Here is a 24,302-nt window from a genome sequence, read left to right as displayed (position 1 = left end):
GAATAGTCTTGTACCCAGGTTCTCTGAGGTCATTTCGGCGGAGGAGTCTGGGTTTGATTTTCTCTTTGGTGCCTTGTTTCCATGACTACTCGGGAAGAGCAAGGGATTTTCAAAATGGCGGTGGCTCGAACGAGAGCAATGGTTTCCGAAAGTTTTGATAGTTTTGTGGCGCCTGTGATCAACAAACCTGTGCCTAACCACCTCTTAGAAACAAGTAAGCATATCTTAAAATAAAAATGAGCGTTTGTAATCCTCGTAAAGCAACTGCTTCTAGTGATTTTCTAAATGATATTTTTGACACTCAACTTTGTTTTTGTAGAAATCTATGCCAAAGTTGGACAAAACTCAATTTTGCAAGCCAGACCCTCGGTAGTACACTTTACTGGATTTCAAGTTGGTGAAAAATTTACCCGAATTCTTGTAAGTACACTGTTTTGGATTTACCTTGACTTAATTCGTACAGCCATAAGATTTATAAGTTGTTTGTTTCATAACATATTGATCATGAAACACAGTCACATACAGTAATTACCAAATATTTAAAATATTCTCTGATTTTAACTACACATAAATATTGTTTCGTCTTATTTATCGTCTAATTTCTCTTATTTTTCAGCGATTAGCAAATGTTTCCGATGAAAGCCAAAGAATGCACATCCTTCCACCATCAACAAAGTACTTTTACATCAAATACACAAAGAAGGTGCTAAAAACATATAGCTTGAATACAACCAGATTGCTTAGAAATCAGTCATTGTCAGAGCTGTCATTAAGGTTTGGAGAAACTAACTCCACAAGGAAAAGAGCCAGTGATAAACTTTAAGATAGTGTGATTAGAAAGATTTCCACACAGCCCCATACACTGTACATTTATTATACATGCATCGCTGTCATACTAACCCTCTTACACAAAGAACGAGCATGAATAGAGTTTGAGTCGCAAAATTGATACATAATTAATGTATGGGGTCGTGCAGAAATCTTGCCATCTGATCTTCCATTTATGTTGCTTTTGGTCATTTTCAAACTCCTAGTTAAGGCAGCTATCTTCAATCACGAATCTCTGACCATAATAGCCAAATTAGCCCTGAGTCTATTTATTGGACCACTGAATGGCCCACTGATGTAATTTTGTAGAAAATAGTGTTCCATGGACAGTTGAACTACATGTACTTTGAAGGGTTTGTTTTCTATTCAAAATGCTTTTATCATTTTATAATATCCCAGCAAAGGAAAGCATAAAAATGAAAGTTAAATCATTAGGTAAACAATTACAATAATTATTATGATCATCTGGGTGATATTGTAGTCCTGAGAAGGACTGCTTGAGGTGACAGTGACTGATGTTTTGACAACTTGAGCTAAATCATCGTCACAGTCATTAGGACTTCTGACTGACTAAACTCACCGTGATGATCATGATTTTCCTACTTATGTCATGTCTCTTGGGTTTGAAACATTTGTACACTAAGAAGTGAAATAGTGTGCACAGATTAGCAAATCATCTATGGCTGGGTGGTAGTGCATTTTGAGATTGTTGCCCAGTTCCTGCCTTCCTCTCACTTCCCACTTCCCATTGTGGTTCACAATGAATTATTTCCCTTCCTTGGGTTTTCATAGGAGAAGCTTGTGCCTGGAATGTTTATTGAAGTAGCCATTGAGTTTACACCAGATGAGTGGAGATATTATTATGACTGCATAAGAGTTCACACTAAGGTAAGACTGGAAACAACAATACTAGCTTGCATTAATTGACAAAATAATAATTCCTTTAACCTTCACTTTAATGCACCAATTCCAATGTCCCAGCAAATGATTAGCAACATTAGGACAAAAGCCAACAGAATGAAACAGAAACAATGATATTCTCCACTGTTGCGTTCGACATAGAAAGAATGCACTCCAAGTATAGATTGGAGTTGAGATTGTATGGGAAGATCAATCAACGAATGAATGGGTCTTGGGATGCGTATCTGGGCATCCCCAGCAAATTTTGTAGGGGTGGATGACATCATCACCATCTTGGCAAAGGAGAGAGAACCTGGGATCAAGATCTTCAAATGCATTGATTGTTGGGTGTTATTGTTCATGGTTTATTTTACCTGACAACACATTTTCAATTGTGTGTACTCAATTGTACATACAGAATGGGGTCACTGATATTACATTGAGCTAAACTTCTCTGCTTCTTAATTGCTAGTTAATAAAAATGCAGCCATAAGTCAAGTTAGGTATAGGTGCAGAAATTATATGTGAAGGTGATTTTCAATGCTTTTCCAAGTAACAAAATGTTATTGACAATATTGCTTGTGCTTGGTCTGTTGTTAGGCAGAGGAAAACTTGATTATTCCTTTACATGCTTATCCTGTGATGGACACGGATGCATTTCCCAGAGAAGTTCACTTTCCTCCAGTACCACTGGGTGAAAGGTAAGTCAATAACAACAACAACAGCAACAGGAGGCAGCATGATCTAGTAATTAATTGTTACCACAGTTGACTTCTAGATACCCCAGGTTTTAAGGTGTATTTCTGATTTGGGAGGTACAGTAGTCATTTATTTGGCCTTGATGGGGACGTGCTGCCGGACAGGGTGTGGTTTTTGGCCTCTCTGTCCTGAACAGGGTTCATGTATATATTAACTAATTTGGAGTCTGTCCTAAATATGGTATGGTTGCACGATTGTCATTCTAAAATATTGTTTTCCAGTATTAATAGGGGTCATAAAAATCAAGGATGTTGTCCTACACAGTGTAGGTGTTTTTGGAATTTTTTGTCCTAATCAGGAGCAGGGTTTAAATCTTCATGACATTGAACACCTTTTAATGTGAAAAGGTTTTAAGTTGTAAAGGGTAACATACAGGTACAAAGTTACAAAGTTACAAGCAATAACAATATTTACTTATGCAAAGACAAACAAAAACTTATGATAAAAATTCGCAGGATGATGACACCAAAACATCAGTCTCTGCTTGTCTTTAAATTAATGGATGGTGTTCTAATTTTCTTTCCTGTCAATCTTTATCAGGATAACTCATGTGATTCCCCTCAAGTGCAGCATACCTGTGGACTTTGAGTTTACCTTGAGTTATATCCAGTTGCATTCTGCTTTTACGGTGGAACCTATGTCAGGTACATTTGCACATAAGAGAATTTGACTGCTTTTCAGTGACACAAGACCTTGGGACTTCAAGACTCTCATATAAAAGTGACAGGGATGAAAAATTGAAAAGAACCCGTAAAAGGTACCAGAATTTTGTTTTGTGGGCGTGGTCTGAACAATTTTTTACCCCTTTGTGATACCAAACCAGTTGGCTGACATTTACTTTCTCACATGTTTTTTGGCTCAATACCCTAAAAGGTACCACCATATCTCTGATGGAAGTCATTTTCGATTTAAGCACCCTAAGAAGTACCAAGCTACGAAGTTTAACCTCTAAAAGGTACAACGATCATCCCGTCACTTTTATTTGGGAGTCCCCCCAAATCTTTTTTGGGGGTTAGAAATTTCTGGTAGACTTTTTGTGGGAGGAAAAGTTTCGTCACCGACTTTTTAGGGACTTTAATAGGGATTAACAGGGAAGAATTGACTTTTTTGGGTTGTGTTGGGGGTGGGTGGACTCCAGTTTTTGGCTGAATGGGACTGTTTTGGGGGTCTATCAACTTGGTCTTGTTTCTGGACACCATTTTAGCATTAATTTTATATACCTGGCCTGACTTCAGACATCTTGGGTTAAGATGGGTTCCTGTGACTGCTTGATTCCAGTTCACTTTGCTGGCTTCTGTTTGTGTAATCCATAGGTTGTCGATGTGATTGTAATTGAATGTAAAGCTGTTTACTAACTGCGAGGATCTTTCTTCTATGTGATTGTAATTGACAGCCATAAAAATACAAACATATATTTGTTTGAGTTCTATAGAATTACATGTATGTACCCCTTGTTCTTTGGGTGTTTCTGCCCTCTGTCTCTTAACTCATTTATAAGTGCATGATTGTGAATGGTTGATTATGGATGGGGAGCAGGGATGACACAGTGATGAGAGCGCTCACCTCCCACCAATGTCGCTCAGGTTCAATTCCAAAACTTGGGATTACATGGGGGTTGTTGTTGGTTCTTGTTCTTGCTCTGAGAGTTCTTTCCCATGGTACTCTAATTTTTCCTCTCCTCGAAAACCAACATTTCCAAAGTCCAATCCATCAATCTGGAGAGTGTCCCCAGTAAGTGCTCTGCGCTAAATACATTGACATTTAAATAAAGGGACTTATTATATTTATACATGTACTGGTACACCTAGTTCTTTGACAAGGCTAAAGCTCTATGAGCATCCTATGCTAGCAATCCTTAGCCATCATACAGTATAACCATCTGTTGTTTGAAATTCCAGGAATTGTGGAAGGTAATACTGAAGTAGAAATTAAAGTGACGTTTGCGCCAATGGACTTCTCAACTGCTCATATGAAACTTCAGGTAAATTTAATTTATAGCAAACAATTGCATTGATATTTAGCCATTGTCTGTTAAACTCAGTAAGGTGTAAATGGTGTATAGTAGTTGGCAATTGTTGGACATCACATCTGAAGATCGGTGGTTTGAGGTCTAGTCCTTAACCCTCTTAGACAGGAAGCTTTGTTTCATGTTGTCTCTCCACCTTCCCAGCTTTAGGATTCTTGAAGGACGGTGCCTACTAATAAAGAAGTATCTTTGCGTGGTTTATGACCATATGGGGTAATCTCAGCAAGGTCTATCAAAATCCAAAAAGAAATTGGGGGTAACCACGCATTTTTCAGAGACAATTAAAGTGCCCCTGGGACGAAAATTTCATTTTCCATCTTTTTGCATTTTCGTGTAGAATATGACCTTCTTACTCATGTTACCAAATTTCAATCCTTTACGGCAATTTAAAGTAATTTTTTTTAGCTTTTTATTCGAGATTTCACGGCTGCCATTACTTGGCCTTGTTCCGGAAGTTAAGGCTCAAATTACGGGAAGTGACGTCATTGGCACAACACGAAAAATTCCACATGGCTAATTTTCATATGGATTGTACTTCATAAACTGTATTCTGCTGTTGCGAACTAAATAACTTTCAAAACAAAATTCAAAGCAATGTATAGCATTTTTTTCCAAATTGAAGCTTTATTATCTCTGAAAAATGCATGGTTACCCACAAAATAATTTTCTCTTTGGATACCAAGAACACTTACTAAGTTCTGCTTTCTCTGCATAGTTTTTAATTGCACAAAACTCTCCCTGTATTAGTAGGCACCACTTATGGGAAACCCCGAGTATCTTGAGATGTGCAGAATGTATATGCAGTAACAAAAGTAGGCACTGTCCTTAAATTCAGCCTATTTTATGTATAATTTTTTGGTATGACTTTGGAACCCTGCAGCAGTATCTATTTGGTCTCCTTAGTGTAAATAAATAGCAGCCCTACAGAATGATTTTTGATTTAACTACTTTATTGCTCACTTGTTGCTTTGTAGCTTGTGTAGCAGGTGTCTCCCTCCCTCATGCACCCCGCTTTTTCTTGTGCCCCTAATTTTTTTCATGCACTTGCTATGCAGGCTTGTTGCTCTGTATGGCTGATACTTATGAATTGGTATTCCTTTTGTTTTAGCTTATGGTGTCCCAGTTTAATATGTCACCCCTTGTCTGCTCTTTCACTGGAACGTCAGAGCCAGGGCTTGCAAAAAGGTTAGTAACATAGCTACAATAGATTTGAAAAATTGTCAGTGATAATTTGCTGTAAGTAAGTTGTGGTGTTTGAAAAGGTGACAGGACCTTTCGGGTAAAATAAAAAAAACCTTCAAATTTTAGAGACTTAAAAGGAAGTCAGGTATTGCTCTTTAAATTTTCAAAGATTCCATGAAAATCTTTTTTCAAGTTTTTTGGTGGAGTTTAAGCATGAAACATTATTGATTGGGAAGTCTTAATCTGTCTTGCTTAGTTTCACACACTTTCCATTTCTTGTGTACCTGTAAAGTAGCAATGACGTTGATCAATAATAAATAAAAAAATATTATTATTGATTCATACAGCGTATTTTTTCAAACGCTCTGAGGTACTTATCTTAGTTATGAAAAGATCAGCAATAGTTTACCTCCAAATGAGTTACTAACAAACTGAAGGCATTTTGGCTAGAACTGAGTCAGTGTTTTTATTTAAATCTACAGATTAAAAGCAAAGGAATGGACAGAGGAGTTGCCGCCCCTTCCACCCAGCGGAGTCCTTGATCCACTGCTTATTGATCCTCTTGGTAGAACAAGACTCAAGAAACTGAGTTCAAGGCCATGGACTCCAGGAGAGAGAAAATCAGAGGTACAAAATTTCTTGAGTGTGTTATGGTGAAATTGTACACAGGCTTTGTGCAAGAGGGAAGCAATAAATTTGATTAAAAACATAATATATGTGTTTTAAATTTGCCCAGTTTTTAACCAGGGGAACTTGCACAAAAAGTGACAACGATGAGTTCCAGAAATTAAAAAGATGCCCAATACAAAACTGAAGAAGGAAAAGCTTTTGAAAAAAAATCTTTTGGTTAGTATTTTACCAGAATCGTAGCCCACACTAACCCCTTATCAGCTTAACGGTGCTTTCAACAACTGCGCACTGGGTGCTGAATCAAAATTTCACATTGTTTCACAGTATGACAATCCTTCTTTTACCTGGGATTTTATACAGGAATGGCTGAAATGACTGGATCTTTAAGTAGTAACCAGTATTTATAACAACCTAGTTCCCAGCGTCTCACTTCTTCCCGCCCCCCTGGAGCCCCAGGGGGGGCGGGAAGAAGAGAGATGCTGGGAACTAGGTTGTATTTACAAGAAACATTGTTGTTCAGTGCAGTGGCAAAATTTTTAAAATTTAAGCCTTCATGCTATGCTATTGGTTTTATTTTTTGTCCATAGGAAGTGGTCAAAAATGGATTGAGATTCCCATCAGTTGGTCTTGATAATCCATCCACAGTGTCAAGTATTCTGTTGCAACAGCCTGGCAAATTAAAAGCAAAGCAGATCAGAGAAGGTGAGAAGAAATATCCAAGAACCAGTTTACTGCCTGAGTTTCTGAGATAAAAAGAGGTAATCTGTTGTAACGTGTGAGTTCTTTTTTTTAGCTGTCCAGACAAGAAAAGATGTGACAGGCAGCACAAAGCAGATGAAGGTAAGTACAGCAGGCAACTGCGTTAGGAGCACCACGACCGTTCATGATACACTCAGTGAAACCTGTATTAAGCCGACTTCACATCAATGAATGTTCTCTTTTATCAATAGAGTCGATAAGGTCATTGGCCAATGGCAACCAGCGTCAGCCCTTCATTTGAGTGAATCTGATTTGCTCTGATGTGTGGGGCAAATGCTTGAAACTCCAGCACTTGAATCTCTTTATGTTGGCCATTGGCCAAATTATCCCTGGTTTAGACCCTTACTTTACGTGAGCCAAATTGAATTGAATTTAGACTGAACCAATCAATTAATGAATCCTGGCTGAATTTAATTCAGCCAAAATAATTCACTGAAGCATATCATGACTGAAAAAAAAATTGTGGATTTGGGTCAATTGGCTCATGTGGAGTATGGTGTTTGAATCAAAGCTGTCAAAATGGCTGAGTCAATCTGAATTAGATTGACCATTTGAATTGATCTAGACGCTGTACTTCACGTGAACTTAATTCACTGACTTTGATTCAGCTAATGTGAAGTACAGCTTCTGAACCAGGCCTTACCTTATCAACTCTATTAATAAAAATAAAATAAAATAAAATAAAAATAAAATAAGAATAACATAACGTAACGTAACGTAACGTAACGTAACGTAACATAACATAACATAACATTTTTGTCTCTATTCCCCCATGGACACAACACCACAGTTTCTTTAGAAACTAACCCTCCAACTCAATATTAAGCAGACACCCTACATGTACATGTAGTTTGAGTCCTAAAACTTTCTTCCCATTTTTGGATGCGGGCAAGCTCTCTTGGGGGTGGGGCCCCCCACCCACAAGAGAGCTTGCTCGCAGGCTAGATGTATTAATGCTTTTTTGTTTCATTCCTCATTTACACAGGCAAGTAAAAACTAGTGATATAATATTCCGACGTTATTAATTAGAATTCTTTCTTCATTTGCAAAGGAAACTAAGTTTGAATATGAAGTCCATCAGAACATCCAAGAAGAAAGACAGAACCAGCTGAGATGGTAATTAGTCTCCTATGCAGCAGCCAATTCTTGGTTCTTTATGTAGTTTACTCTGTATCACTTGCTAGCTTTAAAGCAGCTGCCCTGCAAGCAGTCAAACAGCTGGCAGCCCCAGCTTATCTTCGTAGACTGAAACTTAACTGTTGATCCTCTGGCTTTGAGCTACTAGCAACAACAACAACAACAACAACAACAACAACAACAACAACAACAACAACAAACACAAGCTACAAAGGGAGGCGTTGTTAATCTAAGTATCTCAGTATGCAGGAACATTTCATGATGACTCAAGTAATGGCTGTATAGTTGACTGAAAGTTGAGAAACTAGAGGTAGTATCAAAATTTGTTTTTTACTGAGGACAAAAGAAAATTCAAGCAAAAGGAACCCTGTTCATACAACGAGAATTTCTGTGAAGTGAATATAGCACAAGAAGAAGGGAAATTGTTGATCCTTGTGTTTGTAGTCTATCATTTGAATCACTTCAAGCATATTTAGGGAGCTCTCGTACATGTAAGATTTGAAAGAGTCCTTTTTGAAACTGAAGATCACAGCCAAACAAGAAGGCTAACATACAAATGAACTTTAATTTGCCTGCTGCTTAGAAATATTAATAGCTGAAATTCAAATATGGAAAAAATGCAAGGGTGTTTCTTGTCTTGAAAATGACTGTCCATATAGTGTAGTCTAGGCCAGTAAGACTGCAGTTGTTATTGTTTATCAGTAATTTCCAGAGGGTCTAAGTAAAGTAACATTCATTGACAGCACTCTGCTGAAAACTATGTTGTTTTCTCTGTAGGTGCGTTAGATTAGGCGAGGATCCAATCTCAGAGACTTCAAGAAAACAGATTTGTGAATTAAGAACAGTTGCTGAACAAGAATACAAGGTGATTACCGGCTTGTAAACAACCTTCAAAATCAAATGACTTCTGAAATACCGTGAAGCGCACTGACGATGAAATCAGGAATGTCATAAAATTGCACAACTCCGGATTTTACTTACTAATTCCCAGCCAACTCTATAACTGGTCCATGAACGCAGTTTTTTTTATACATAAAGGTTACGTACTAGGGCAATAAATATCAAGTAAGCATAAATAGCGAAAAATAGGCAAAAAAATCGAGCCCTTTCAGAATTGAACTCCAGAGTTGTACAGCACGTCATAACCTATTTATGCTGAAAAACGTACAAACTCAGGCGTACGCAGAATTTGATGTCTTGCCGGACTCAGTTTTATATCAGTTTTGGAGGTTGAATTGGAAATGTCGTTTTCGTGGTGGGTGGAAAACATTATGTCCTGGAGAAAAAACCTCGGACGCGGGCAAGGAGGATAACCCACGACAAACTTGACTTACATGTTGTCTTAATGGATCAGAGAATTTACTCTCTCGTTAGCCCTAGTAAGAAAATGGGAGACCACACGAGACAAAGAAAAAATCTTTGACCTCGGTGGGAATGGAACACACGAACTCCGTATTTGATCACCGTTGCTCTACCTACTGAGCTATGAGGTCAGACGGGAGCAAGTCGGGGGTGATTATGGTGGTCGAGTGGTTAGGGCGCCGGACTTGAAATCCGGTGGTTCCGGGTTCAAGTCCCGCTCTGACCGCTAGCTGGAGTTGTTTCTCGGTAGCCCCAAGTTCAACTCCTCGGACGCGCTTGTAAATAGCCAGCTGGTCTGCCTCCTGCCAGTTGGAATTTTTAACCATGTTATTTTCAATTTATATTATTTCTTTACGAGGTTTAATGCTCGGCCCCACTAGCTAGCACTTGTGCTATAAACACTGCCGAGGGTAAATAAAGGTCATCATTATTATTATTATTATTATTATTATTATTAGTGTTATTATTATTATTATTATTATTATTATTATTAGTATTAGTATTATTATTATTATTATTATTATTATTATTATTATTATTATTATTATTATTATTATTAGAAGGGTACAAATGAATGTTGTGCTGCTAGCACTATGGACGCAAATGATGGATCTGAAAATGAACTCATGTTAAAGTGCTAAATTGGGTTCAATTCTTGACGACCTAGGGCTCTAGTCACTCTGGCTGGAGGCGAATTCTCTTTCTTCTGCGCCCATCCTGTTACTTTTGAGGCTTTCCTGTGCTTTTACTTTTTATAATATGGTGGTAAGAATAAAGACAGTTTAAGGCTTACTTAGAATACAGCTGCCTTCCCTCGCACGTGGCTGCTAAAGTAAGTTTTAGCTAACGGTAAAGAAGCGTTTGAGTGAAAACTGAGGAACAAAAATATTTTTAAAAAATCTTCATTGAGTAGTAATTAAACTCGAATCAAGTGTGCCCTGAGCACCACTTCCGAGCTGGAAATAATAAGGTTAGTTTGTATTCATAGGTTAGAATTTTCCATGATGTGTCGGTGTTTAAGTGACTTGACTTATTCGTATTGTCATATTTGTCAGCTTAATCGCGGTGACCCACAGACAGAAGTGGAGTTTGACCGATCCTGCGTTGGCTGTGAGCTGAGAAGAATACACAGACAAGCTGATGAGGTATGTATGTATGTATGTACCACTTAAAGGGGGAAAACAGATTAACTTAGTGAAGCCAGGCTAAAAGCTCAAAGCTAGCTTGAAAAGTTAGTCATGCTTGACAGCACTTCTTGTTTGTTTGTTTCCCTCAAGAAGAGGTACTGTGTGTTGGCGGGGAATTATTTCAAATCACAATATTTGTACAAACCTCAAAACTAATTTTTCCATAATTCTACTACACCAAATTAACAGGCTGTGTATTACCAGAAGTATATATATGATATGCTTCTGGTATTTCAAATAAGACATAACTACAATTATACTTAAACACATCAGTAAAAAGAAGGAACCTTAAAAGTTTCTGTTTCTCTTCACGGTTTCCAACATTCTTGAGTTATTGGAGCAGCGTTGTAACCAGTTCATTTACCTTCAACTCAGTTGGCTGTCTCATGATTAGTAAAATTTCTTGTTATTTGCTTGCTGTGTAGGTTCCCCAACACGATCCCAGATTTGATCTTCTTGTAAATGATGAGTGGAGCAAGAGGCACATGGTGATACAAAAGTTTGTACAGGCTGGAAGAAAGGTGAATGTCAGCATGAAACATTGGCGCTTTGTAATTAGTTCAATAACTTGCCCTTTAGCTACCGTGACTTTGTTAAGGACGGTGCCTACTTTTGTTACCGCGCATACGTTCTGCGCATCTCGAGATAGTCGGGTTTCCTATGGGTGGTGCTTACTAATACAGGGATATTTTTTGCGCGGTTTAAAACTATGTGGAGAAAGCAGAACTTAGTAAGTGCTCTTGGTATCCTAAAAGACAATTGGGGGGTAACCAGGCATTTTCAGAGATAATAAAGCTTTAATGTGGAAAAAAAGCCATACATTGCTTTGTATTTTGCTGCTTTTTTTAGATTATTTGTGCTTTTAAAATTATCTCTGAAAAATGCGTGGCTATCCCCAATTTTCTCTCGGGATTCCAGTAGCTCTTGCTAAGATCTGCTTTTTCCGCATAGTGATAAACCGCGGAAAAATACTTCTGTATTAGTAGGCACCGTCCTTAAACGCGAGCGATTGCAAATGAGACAGGGAATGAAAAAGGGAGCCATTAGTTGTACTGTACTGTTATTTAACCACGGTAATACAATTCAGCAAAGGTTGCTTTTCAACCAGCCGCGAAAAACCACAAACAGATCGATCCACCGTTTCTACTCACTTTAACATCGTCTGAACGTATTGTTCCTTTTTTTTGTTATTGTTGCAATGATCATTAAAACTTCATGAGGAAATGAATGGAAAATTGACATTTCAAACGAAAATGGTTGGAAATTGTTATTTTGGGCCAAATCAACCGTGCCAGTTTACGGTACTTGGTCCAAGTAGAACACGATTTTCTGAATGTGGGCAGTATCCACAGCTCCGCTCCATAAGCCGCAATAAGTTCATGTTTGATGGTGGTAGTGGTTACTAAGTATAATCAAGTTCAGATAATAAATGCTTAACTAAGCAAGGAACTATTTGTAAGGATGAGACATCCAACACCAACCTCTAAGTGCTTTTGCGTCCTCGTTGAACGAAACTGGTCCAGGAAACGGTCCCTTGCCTTAGTGTGAAGAAATGAATGATGCTTCACCATAATAATGTGTTTCGTTGACTCGTTGGAGGAGCAGCATAATGGTTCCTCTAAGATACGGTATTAGTATTCGTGCGAGATATAAACTTCCCATTTGAAGTTATGACGTCATAAAGGCGTGTAAAACCTGAGGATTTAGGATTGTTTTAAAGCGTGTAAAAACCTGTTTTGCAACGCGCGCGGCAGCGCGCGCTATAAAATGTTTTCGATTATGACGTCAAAGTATACCGTCGCATAGTTGTCGAGGATTCAAACTTTCTGTCTTTTGTCGAGGAAGATTTATGTGTTCTTGTGTTTCGATCTCAAAGAGTTTGAATCCTGTCAAATTTTCACACGCGTTAACAGGAGTTTAAATTAATCCGTACTTTGCTGTTTGATTTCTCTGAAAGATTTTTTCCTAAGTAGAGATTTTTGCGTTGTTAAAGCTGTTGTTAATGTGCGCTTTTGTTGTGTTTTGTCAGGTTATAGTGAGGTTAAGAGCCAACAAACATTTGAATTCCTTGGGAGAGTTTGTGACAGATTGGAGAAAAGGAAAATTCACTCGGGAACACACAAGTAAGAGTTTCTTTTGTTGCTGAACTTCGCTGTTGCTCTTAATTTTATTATATTAGGTGTTGTTCACCGCATAGTTTGAAATTGAATAAGTGAATGATCATCGGAGTTGCGAAAAGAGGAATACTTCCCCGCCCCCGTGCAATGTTGTCCTGTTGCTGTGTTTATCTACAGTCCGAATGCTTTTAGTGGCTATCATCATTGTTTGGGAGGAGGGAAGAACTTTGAAAACTTCGCAATGACGGCACACCGGTTATAGATTTCCAGAACTCAAACATACACTGCAAACGCTTTTTTCGCACCTGTCCCAGAAAATATTGGCCAGGGCCCGATTGCTCGAAAGCCGATCTACGCTAATCCACGATTAAAAGTTAACAGAGCTCGTTGAGAATGTTTTTAAGGCTAATTTTAAGCTAATGGTAAAGAAAAGTTTAAGGCAAAACTGAGGGACAAAAATCTTTTGGAAGAATTCGTATGGGTTAGTAAATAAACTCGAATCAAAGTTCACGTTAACCCAGGATTAGCTTAATCGGGCTTTGAACAACTGGGCCCAAGATTGTGGGTGCACATGCCAGGACCATGTGTCCACGATGCCGAGATTTGTCCTCGGTCACCTCACATAGAAACGAGTAGAATAACGAGTAGTACTTAGATCCCCAGTTTTTACGTGTGAAAATGTCGCTTATATTATTTATTTCCATTTCTCTCAGGGAGTCAACTCGCCGAGAGTGAGGAGGAGAAGCTTTTCGATGCAGTTGGAGTTCCATTGCAGATCGAACCTGCTTCCATTTTTCCATTTTCTTTTCCTTCGTACAAGTCTCCTGATACGAAAGACGACATGGTATGTTCACCTGCATTTTACCTTCTTCTTGTCTGGTTTGAGATAACATCAGGCTCGTTTCTCCACTCAGCGATTCTGAATGTGATTCTAGCGGGGATTTAACTCAATTTCACCTCAGTATATTTTCTGTGCGTTTTGTCGCCGTTTTATTTACAGTGTATATTTTTTGCAGCAATACAGAGCAGTGTGTAAGCGATGAGAGCATAAAATTTTCCAATGTTCTCCTCCAGGCAACTAATTTTTCCTCACGCTGAATATGTTCCGTTCACGCCGTTGCATAACATTTAAAAGCACCAGTAAATAGCCGTGAAATTGCAGGTAGTTTACAAAGGCGGTTTGCTATCATACTCGCTGTTTAGACACCGCAATCGTGTATCATTGCAGTTGCTGAATGTTTTCTTTTCTTTTTTTTTTCGACAGGATGTTGATGCACTTGGCACTCTGAATGTTCAACCAACCTTTGTTAAAGTCAAAACTCACGTTCCTTACTATAATTTAAAGGTAACTCTTCATAGAACAGGAATAGTTTTTGAGGATTTAGGGTTGTTTTAAAATACAAGAAATTGTCGTGTCGTTTTGCTCAGAAAAGAAGACTTTTTGAAGTAGGAAACGTTTTTGAGGGTTATGAGAGAAGTGCCAAACTCAGTCATTTCGACCGTATTTCCAGAGGTTTTTCCAATTATAAAAGCTGAGCTAGTATTTAATCTCGGCATTACATTGTCCAGATTTTTCTTTTCCGTTTTAGACGGCAGAGGTTGTTTTTTTTCTAAATGCAGTTTGATCTGGCGGCAACAGAACGAAAAAATGCTCCAAACTCAAGCGCAAAGACCCGGCGCCGAGTTTAACAGTGATACAAGGAGCATGCGCATTGCATTATTCAGTTCTATTGCCTAACTCCAGACTGAACTCTATCTCAGGTACCCAAGCAGTATGAGGTCTTCGGGTACAATCCTCACTCGGTGGCCGATGCCTCCTCGGGTTATGTTCCGCCAAAGCTGGTTCGTTCCTTAAGAGTCGGCGCTGAGGTACAGTACTAAAACGTGAAATCAAAAAAGTATATTATAGTGTTAGAAATAGTAGCATTCAAATATAGAATCAGATCCGTAAGGAAATAAGAAAGTCGACTTCTCTTGAGTCGTTGGGTAAGAAACTATCTTAGTTTTCTTACAAGTTTAAGGATAAAATCTTAGTGGAGTGTTGTATAGGTTTTAAAGAGGCAGTGTCAAGGGAATTTAGTGTTACTGTATTTCAGAAGCCATCTAACCCTTACAAGCGGTCCAAGCCAAGCTGTAGACGCTTATCATATTTTTTAGCTATTTTACGCTTTTTGTTCTTATTAAATAGGTTTTAGGATCTGATGCATATACATGTATGTATAAGATCACTATTAATTCAATTACTTTTATCGTTAGCAGTTTCTATTTATTATCATATGTATAGTTATTTGCTATAAGTTTGTAAATTGGTCGGATTACGATCATTGATTGATATTCAATATAACGCTTTTTTGATCAATTATTCTCAAACTCATTAATAATCCAAAAGACAAAGGAAATCGTGCACCGTGATGTGTTTGGATATCTGATGAAAAACTCCTCGTTTTTGCATCCTTAATTTCCCCTTCAAAATCAGTTTGTTTGAGAAGCGATGTCAAACACTCGTCACAGTGTTTCATCACAATATCAAAAACCTCGAAGTTTGTCAAATACCCCGCTTCGCGTCGTATTTTCAACTCTCTTCTCGGTGTTTGATATGTGATGAAACACTGTGTCTCGATAATTGATAATTCTTGGAGAAATTCGAAGCAAAAGTTCACATTTCCAAACCTCCTTCACGGTAGTGATTTCCTCTATTTTCTCTTCGTGAGTTATTAATGAGTTTGAGAAATATTACGTCGACAAAAACATTCCATCTCGTGAAAAGCCAAAAATATCCCTTGTTACGCAGTGGGATAATAGAGAGATTTAGAATTACGTGCACGGCAAAGGGCAAACGGCACTGATGACCACGTGACCATGTTTACCCTACATTTGCCGCTCGCTGTTTTCAGTTTCTCGGTAAAATTGAGTAGTTTGGCGTTAGCATCAAAGGCCAGAATTATCTCATGTTTGCCCTATTTTTCAAGAAAACAATAAACGCCAATCTAACGTTTGTCGTTTGTTAACGCGATTCTTAATCTCTCCAACGTTTTTGCTATGTATGGCTCAATAAGGGATTCTTTTTTTGGTTACTTATTTGTCCATTTTAGGATGAAATAATAAACTTGGTCAGCAGCCTTCCTCTGACGTCAGTAAAAAGTCCCAGTCCCGTGCCGACCACAGAAGCCGGCGAGGAAACTAAGGAAGAGGGTGATGGCGACGGAGCAGCGAGTCCACAAATGAGGAGCCCTATAATCACTACTCCACAAGAGGGCCTTGTTGCACAGGAACCCGAGGCAGTGCCCCTTGTGGTGCCTGCGGCGCTGTTTAGGCCCACGTCCTATCATCCTATGCACATTTTTGTGAGTTTTGTTATTGGCGTGACAGAGCTGAAAAGCGCTGAAATTAGTCACTGGTGCTAAATGCGCCCTTTCGAACTGGCAGCCTATTCTAATGAATTTTGCACAGGGAAATGACAAGCTCGTTTTTCATGGCAAAGATTTTGCTTAGCTTTTTTAATTGGCAGTAATGGGGAAAATGCCCCAATCTTACGAGCAAAGAGGTTAGTTGCGAGACTTTACAGTGACATAAGGAACACGCGCACTGCGTAATTCAGCTCTGTGTCAGCCTGCGGTCTTTTATTTAATACTACTACAGCAAGAATACGAACTACTATACCTCTTTAACCATACAAAACGTTCGACAGGAATAACATTTCAATGTCGGATCAATCAGGCAAAAGTGCGTAAAGTTCTAAATGTCGCACAATTCTATTATTCTTATTAGTTTGTTTGGTGACCTTTTTGTATCGTCAACCATTACAGATTACAGTCAACTCCCTTTATTGCAGACACCCTCGTGACCGCGAGTTAGTGCCCTTAATAGCCAGAGTCCGTAATAGCGGGAATTTATTTCAGTCAAACGTGTGTAATTTATTTTTGCCCGGGATTTAGCTACTGTCTGTATTATCAGGGTGTCCGTAATGGCGAGGCGTCCGCAAGGCGAGAGTTGACTGTATTCGGCAAAAGAAAATCCGAGTTCTCCCAACAGAGTGGAACCTATAACCTTCCCATTACTATCCAAAACCAACAACAACAACTTTAATTATTTATCTTCATTTCTAATACCTGTTGAGACCTGAATAAAAGACGTCAAATTCACGCTGGAAAACGTGTGTAAGCTGCAACTTCTGTGTATGGGCCAGCAGCACATTTGATATGATAAGTCGGTCAAAGCAAGTTGCTCGAGTTTTGCAGTTAAAAATTACAGAGTCGAGCAAAGGGATAAACGAAAGTTAACACATGGTATAGAAAGATAGCAAAGAGAATTTAATAACTGCTTTGTAAATGCTAGTGAAATCTCATAGCAACAATTCTCGGACCAAATAAGCTGAACGTGCGTTTATTGTTAATTTTTCAGAACCCCGCGCCTGGATTACAAGTGTTCAAACCTCCACTGCCTTACGCAGAAGTGGATGAAGATTATCACCTGTGCCCTCTGCCGCGAAACAGGACGGCTGGAAAGTCAGGCAAACAAGGCAGAAAATATCTGGAGAGACAGGTGAATTGAAAAGACGTTCCTTCTCTGTTTTCCGTGTATTTTAAAGCTTTTGGCTCTCAAATTTCTTAGTTTAAAAACTGAAATGAATGTCAAATTCCTTTTTGGCTAAGTTTGGAAAGCCAACTACACCACGAGAGAAATACTACGCAATAACTTTTATTAGGTCTGCATCCATAGACAAAGTAAGAATCACTTTTAGCATCATAAACAGCACAACAGGAAAGTACTGCTCAGTAGCTTTCATTTGAATGGTGACACTTTAGGATGTTATCCACAGACTCAAAAGTTTGAACCACCTTGTACAACATAATAAACAGCCCCACAGGAGAGTACTGCTCAGTCGCTTTCATTTGAATGGTCACAATTTAGGATTCCATCCACAGACTCAAAAGTTAGAAGCACCTTGTACAGCATAATAAACAGCACCACAGGAAAGCACTGCTCAGTAGCTTTCATTTGAATGGTCTCACTTTTGGATTTCATCCACAGACCCAAAACCTAGAACCACCTTATCAACAGCATAATAAACAGCACCACAGTGATATGCTGCTCAGTAGCTTTCATTTGAATGGTCACACTTTAGGATTTCATCCACAGACTCAAAAGTAAGAACTACCTTTCAATTAACAGTATCACAGGAAAGCACTACATAATAGCTTTCATTTGAAGGATTTCGCACTTTAGGATTTCTTTCACAGACTCGTAAGTTAGGAGCGCCTTGTATACCACAATAAACTACCATTGAAAGTGCTGCACAGTACCTTTATCCACATACTCAAGTTACTTTTATTTGTGTGTTTTGCTCGTCACGTGCGTGCCTTATGTATTTGTTCCTCTCTTTACCAGGATGTCATTCCTGGTGTGATGACGTGGAAGCGGTTTCCATGCCAACCTCTTGTATCCATGGCAGCAAATCCAACACTGTCAAGCGTTTGGATTCCACGATGGTAAGATGTGATGTCATTGAAGGCTGATTGATTTTGACAACAGGAAATCTGTTACGAGTTTGAACAACAGTGACATAATCTGAGAAATTTACTAATCCACTGTCGGGTTTACTTTTTTTCCTGAATCTCGGAAATACAGCTGTTTTGACAAAGGTTGTCCAAAAAAAGCGTAAAAGCGTACGTGGCAATGCCGAGAGGTAGTCTGCGAAATACCCAATAAATTTCAATAAAAGCTCAGAATCCACAATGCCTCGACCGTACAGCGAAGACTTGAGATGACGGGCAATACCTTTCGGCATTGTCGCGTACGCTTTCACGCTTTTTTTGGATAAGCTTTGTCGAAGCAGCTGTATCTATTGCTGACTGCGTTAAGACACAAAGCATTCAAGACCTCGCAGAGTATTGTCATCTTGTACTGTCTTACATTATAAACTGATTTGTTCAAGGCTTTAATAGGAATAAAGAAATCAGTAAATTACTCGTAATCCTGCACTCTGATACAGGTTACGCTAGAATGCTTAGCATTTTATGCCCAGAGGTTTCGAGGTAAAACTTCAGTTTCACCTCGAACGGTTTGACCATATCGCCACATCGCCGTACGTTTTTGTGTCTTCCAGTATGAACTAGGAATGTCTTTTACTGGCCAGGGATACATTCCGGAATCAGAAATCCTCAAAATCTGTCACACACTCCTTGTCCAAAATGCTAAAAGCCGAAGCTGTTGATTTCACTTTGAAAGTTTACATTTTCTTTGACTATCTTAGTAATGGAAAAGCGTAATCCTTTCTCTGAATACTCTGCCTTAATGTGTCCTAAAAAAAAACTCAGTATGAACCGATGAATGAACATTGTAAAGCGTTAAAATTGTTCAGCCTAGTGCTTTGGCGTTCCCGGCCCGTTTGGGCCATGATCATGGTAACTTCTTACGGTGACGTCGCCGGATATTTTCCAGTCTTCGCGCGGGCAACAAGACTCCATTTCAGACCTCGCGCGGACAGACGAATGAGGAAAGAATACCTAAGTCTAAACTTTAAGATTGTTGTTGTTTTTGTTTGGCCATAGGACGGATCCATTCAGCGAGGAGCTACTGCCAACAGAGGTCCCTGATTTGTTGACTGGCCTCCCGGAAGAAGATGTCATGAGCGATGATGAAATGTAAGCCATCAATGTATTTAAGAGGCGTAGTTGAGGTAGTCTCCCTTGCAGACGCGCTTTTGGGTCGTCACGCAATCTCAGGGAGGAAAGATTGCGTGTTTGCGTAATTGAAAAGATAAAAAATTGGGGACACTTTCCAGATCGAATTGGAATTTAGAAGTGTTGGTTTTTGAGGAGAGGGGAAAACTGGAGTACCCGGAGAAAAACCTCTCGGAGCAAAGACGAGAACCAACAACAAACTCAACCCACATATGACACAGAGTCCGGGATCCTAACCCGGGCCACATTAAAGGGAGGTGAGTGCTCTCACCAGTGCGCCATCCCTGCTCCCCAGTGACAAGGGCTGATAAGGGTGCTTTTGTTACACAAGAATCAAATAAAAATATTACAACATTTCGATGTCACCCTGGCGTCATTTTCAATTGCTTTTTTGAAGAAGCGATATGGTTTTTTTTCTTCCGTTTGGTCTTGTGCCTGTGTCTCGTTCGCCTGTACACCACACAATAAGAGCGCCTTAATCAAACTGATAACCTTGATTGCTTCTAAAGTTACCTGATTTTTTTCGTTCTTTTATCTTGATATCCCCCTCTCCTTCTTCTTTGAGCCTCGAACAGCTCAAAAGCTACCTGCGAGGCGTCAATTAATTTTTCACTTTTAATGTCAATTGCTTTAGTAAATAAATCATAAAGTTGTTGTTGTCAGAAAGTAACGCTTTCGGCAAAGTAAGTACATTCTAAAATGTGCGGCTTAGATTTGTGCAAAGAACAACGGAGGACGATAATTACGTAATGTTTAAAACACGTGCTGCAAGGTTTTTGAACGGCTTCGAAAACATTCCTGGAAAAGAGTGTGTTAAGAGTGTTCATAAAAATGATGCTTTTGTGAACGTTGGAAATTAGCATACGAGAAAAACATTAAACACTGCATACTAATTAGGAGGAGGTTTTAGCGGGTTTTAAAACCACTGCACGTGATGTTTTATCGACCATTTGATAGGTCAATGGGCACCTTGAAGGCATTTTGAGAAGGTTCGCGAAATTGTTGGGTAGCTATTATCTTTTTTTCCTGTTGCCATAGGGACGGAGAAGGCGCTGATCCTGGTTTGAAGGAGATCCCAGTCCCCACGCCTGAGATGGTTCGAGCTCAGTTTCCCACGGCAGAAAGCGTCCTTGGAGACCAAGACCAACAGGTGACATCACAGCTGAGGTGAGATTTGCACGCGAGCGAGTTGTTGAAGTATTCTCTTCTCCTCCTTGTCAGATTGCTAAAAAAACAACAGTTTAAAATTCAGCAGCTAGGGTCGTCTGGAGAGTACCTCGTTGCTAACACGTTACTCCTCTGTTAAAAAGAAAAAAAAAGCCAATACATTGCTTTGTATTTCACAGCTTTTAAGAATTTTTATTGCTTAATTATCTCTAAAAAATGCACCGCGACCTCAATTTTCTTTTTGGATTCCAGTCGCCCTTGCTAAGATCTGGTTTTTCCGCAAAATTATAAACTGCGCCAAAAATTTTTGTGTTAGTAGGCTCCGTCCTTATGGCGACTCCCCAATCTATATGTCTCATCTTACTGAGGTTAAAAAACGATCTGCATACAGTCTTGGATCCTATGATGAACTGCTGCTCTCATAGCCTGTGAACAGGCTTCCAAAGTGGGGCATATGGGAAGAGAAAAATCCGCGAGCCGATTTTCCTAACCTCGCTATACCCCACTTGGGAGCCTGTCAACAGGCTACTGCTGTCAGTGCCTAACACCAAGTTTCTCCCTACCCTCGGCGGAAGATCTTTTACAGCAGTGGCCCCGCGGTTGTGGGACTCACTGCTATCCGCCATTTGTAGATACGTTTAAGAAACAGCTGAAGACCTAATTTCGTAAAGCTTTTTCACGTCGAGTAAAATAATGTTTGGCACATTATTTTATTTTTAATATAAGTTGACTTATTGTTGTAAACATTGTTATACTGACAAACCATGTGCATTTTTGTGAGACGAGGAGTTCGTGGCTCTTTTACCCCATTGTAGGACTAATATTAAAACGTTTTCTATCTATTTCCAATGCCCAAAATTCTTTAATTCTCTTAGCTCTGAATTTCAAATGCAAAGAGTATTGTCTCTCTCACTTCGAAACCTAAAGCATTCCATTTAATGTAAACCTAACGTAAACCTATATTTTTGGTTTTTCTTTGTTCGTTTGTTTTTCACTTTTTCGATTTTCACTTCTTTTTAGCTTAATTCTGCTTTAAACATATAGGTAATTTAAATTAATGTCCTAGCTCTGTTCTATTTCTGCTCCGCCATTGATTCTGTCATTATTCTACTGTTAATCTGTTAATTGCTGGCGAGCGTTAGCGAGACAGCACACTATTCTTGTCAATAGGTGAAAAAATCCAAAATTTTGTCGGATGTAAGACTCGAAGCTTGCGCAGTAGAGCATTATCCGGGATGGTTGAGACGACAATCATGCGCAAATCACATGCCTGACATATAATCCGGGATGCACACCTCACTTTGCACTTGAGAATCGCACGCTGTCAGACGCTTTCGGTTACGAGGTGCAGTTGACGTTTGCTTTTGTAATCATTCATCAAGGTCACGAACGGAAAGATATCACTTTCCACGAGATTCATCATTGATCCTTTTCTTGACCTTGATGAATATTCACAATCAAATGAAGACATCTAGCAAATAAAAATATTTAGAAATACTTACCCATTTGTTTTATGGCAAAGTCAACTGCGCCTCGAAACCGTCTGTGCGTAAGATCGTGGTAAAAGTTTCCCGTGGAAAGTGATCTAAATTCTTAAGCGGTGGATCTATAAAAGCAGCCAAACACAAATTGATCTGTTTCCGTTCGTGACCTTGATGAATGATTACAGAAGCAAATAAAGACAGCAAATAGAAAAAATACCGTGGGGGCTAATAATTCAAAATCTGCGAACCTCTCAACTGTGAAATCAAAGGACTCGTTGTACTTTCACACGAGTTCTTCGCCCGCGGAGCCCAATCATTCAAAATCTGTGGAGTTTGTGCAGGATAATTCGACCGTTGAGTCATGCTCTTTCGGTCCGTAAGTGTGTCCGTTGAGGCAAAAAAATCGAAAACATGTCGATCGCTCGTCGAAGCGAACTGTGCAACTGTGAAATCAGATGATTGCTTCACTCTGAAATCAAACGACTCGTTGCACTTTCACTCGAGTTCTTTGCTCGTGGAGGCAAATAATTCAAAATCTGTGCCGTTTGGGGCGGCTGATCCGTCCACTTCACCAACACCCCCATCCCACAAAAAGGAAGCGTTTTCAACATTTTTTCCCCAATGTGGGTTAAACAAATCACTAAACCTGCCATGACCCATTTTCAAAACAAATGCTTGCTGTAGTCATGATTTTTACAACTCATCCAACTGAAACCTACTCTCCCCACCCTTAGAGTCGACCCCCTTTTCCAAACCCATTCACTGTTTAATTAAATCCCCACAACTTTATCCCCCTTCGCCAGCACCCACTTTCATATTGAAATCACTAGTATATATAATAGAGGGAGCCTGTTATTTAAAAGCCTTGTGGTTTAATTTCTCATGGGCTTTCTCTCCACCTTTATTTTATTACTATTTCACTGTCTTGTAATTCTTTTGTAAACTTGACACTTGAAAATGCGCTACACAAATGGATAATTTATCATAATTATGATATTTGCTATGCAATTATTTCTCTTTAGTGAATTGATGCTGCATCCTGGGGGAACCTCAAAGACGTCTGCGCCTACTCTAACGGCAGCAACCGCATCCTTTGTTCCAAGGTATTGAAGTCACTTCTGATTTGGCGATGCTTCAGTTGCTTTTTTCAGTCAATTGAATGAAAGTAATGTTAACCTTTGTCGTTCCGTTGATCGCCAAATCTTTTGCTCCAGATTAAGTTTCAAAGGTTTGGCTATTGAAAGCAATGTTATTTTGTACTCCAAACTGAAATCAGCGATCTTATTCAAACATGAGTTGAATTTCTACACTGAGAAATGATTAAAACGTTACGGCCGTAATTACCAGTGGTGCTGTTTATTACGCCCTACGAAGTGGTTTTAACTTTTGAGTTTGTGGATGAAATCCTAAAGATGAATGCTAGATCCTGTCAAATGGCTCCTGTCAGTAGAATACGGCTTTTCTATTTATTTAGCTGTAGTTTGCTGTGGTGCTCTTTGATATGCTGTACAAAGTGGTTATAACTTTCGAGTCTGGGATGAAATCCTAAAACTGTGACTTTTGAGTCGTCAAAATATGAGACTCCCAAACGATCAAGGTTTGTTGTACCATCTTTCCTCTGCAGGGAGAAGCGCGAGAAGGAGCTGAACGAATTCCTGAAGCAGCGACAGAACAGACTTGGAGTCCGCGTCAAACAGCGAATACAGTCCATCAACGATGCCATGACCTCCTCTAATCTGGAACTGAAATAAAACGTCTACAGCATTCTTGAAACGCTTCAGTTTTGTATATGAGTGAGAGTACTTATTTGACTTGAAGTTCTTGTAGTTACGTTTAAGCCAAATTTAACATCTGAGCTATTTTTGTTTGTTCATTCCCGCTATCATGTGGATATTCACTCAGTTGTAAATATTTGTGACATTAGGTTTATATTATGTGAAGTGTACATTTGTTTATAAATTTCGTTCGCCGGGTTTGTGTGCCGGTTGGTGGGTTTATTATATTGTAATTTCCATCCGTGACCTGTTACGCAAAGCAGTGTATTATAAAGAAATTAAAGAACTGCATTTGAGCGAAAGAAA

The 24,302-nt window shown here is 39.1% G+C and overlaps 1 protein-coding gene across 1 annotated transcript; it reads left to right on the top strand.

The window, feature by feature from the left end:
* Positions 1–97: 97 nt before the first annotated feature.
* Positions 98–24,302, top strand: LOC146450749 (cilia- and flagella-associated protein 221-like). Its single transcript, XM_085099983.1, has 26 exons — positions 98–214; positions 320–420; positions 617–703; positions 1,621–1,716; positions 2,329–2,429; positions 3,028–3,131; positions 4,386–4,468; positions 5,622–5,698; positions 6,178–6,322; positions 6,913–7,027; positions 7,119–7,165; positions 8,136–8,200; positions 8,999–9,086; positions 10,639–10,728; positions 11,196–11,291; positions 12,800–12,893; positions 13,601–13,731; positions 14,152–14,232; positions 14,649–14,756; positions 15,980–16,231; positions 17,289–17,429; positions 18,276–18,376; positions 19,439–19,531; positions 20,609–20,737; positions 23,244–23,324; positions 23,846–24,302. The coding sequence occupies exons 1-26, from the start codon at positions 115–117 to the stop codon at positions 23,970–23,972; spliced, it is 2,733 nt and encodes a 910-aa protein (XP_084956109.1). The 5' UTR covers positions 98–114; the 3' UTR covers positions 23,973–24,302.

Source organism: Pavona decussata, unplaced genomic scaffold (assembly GCF_977016875.1).
Source record: "Pavona decussata unplaced genomic scaffold, jaPavDecu1.1 SCAFFOLD_426, whole genome shotgun sequence".
NCBI classification, from domain to species: Eukaryota; Metazoa; Cnidaria; class Anthozoa; order Scleractinia; family Agariciidae; genus Pavona; species Pavona decussata.
This window is presented reverse-complemented; position numbering and strand designations above follow the sequence as displayed.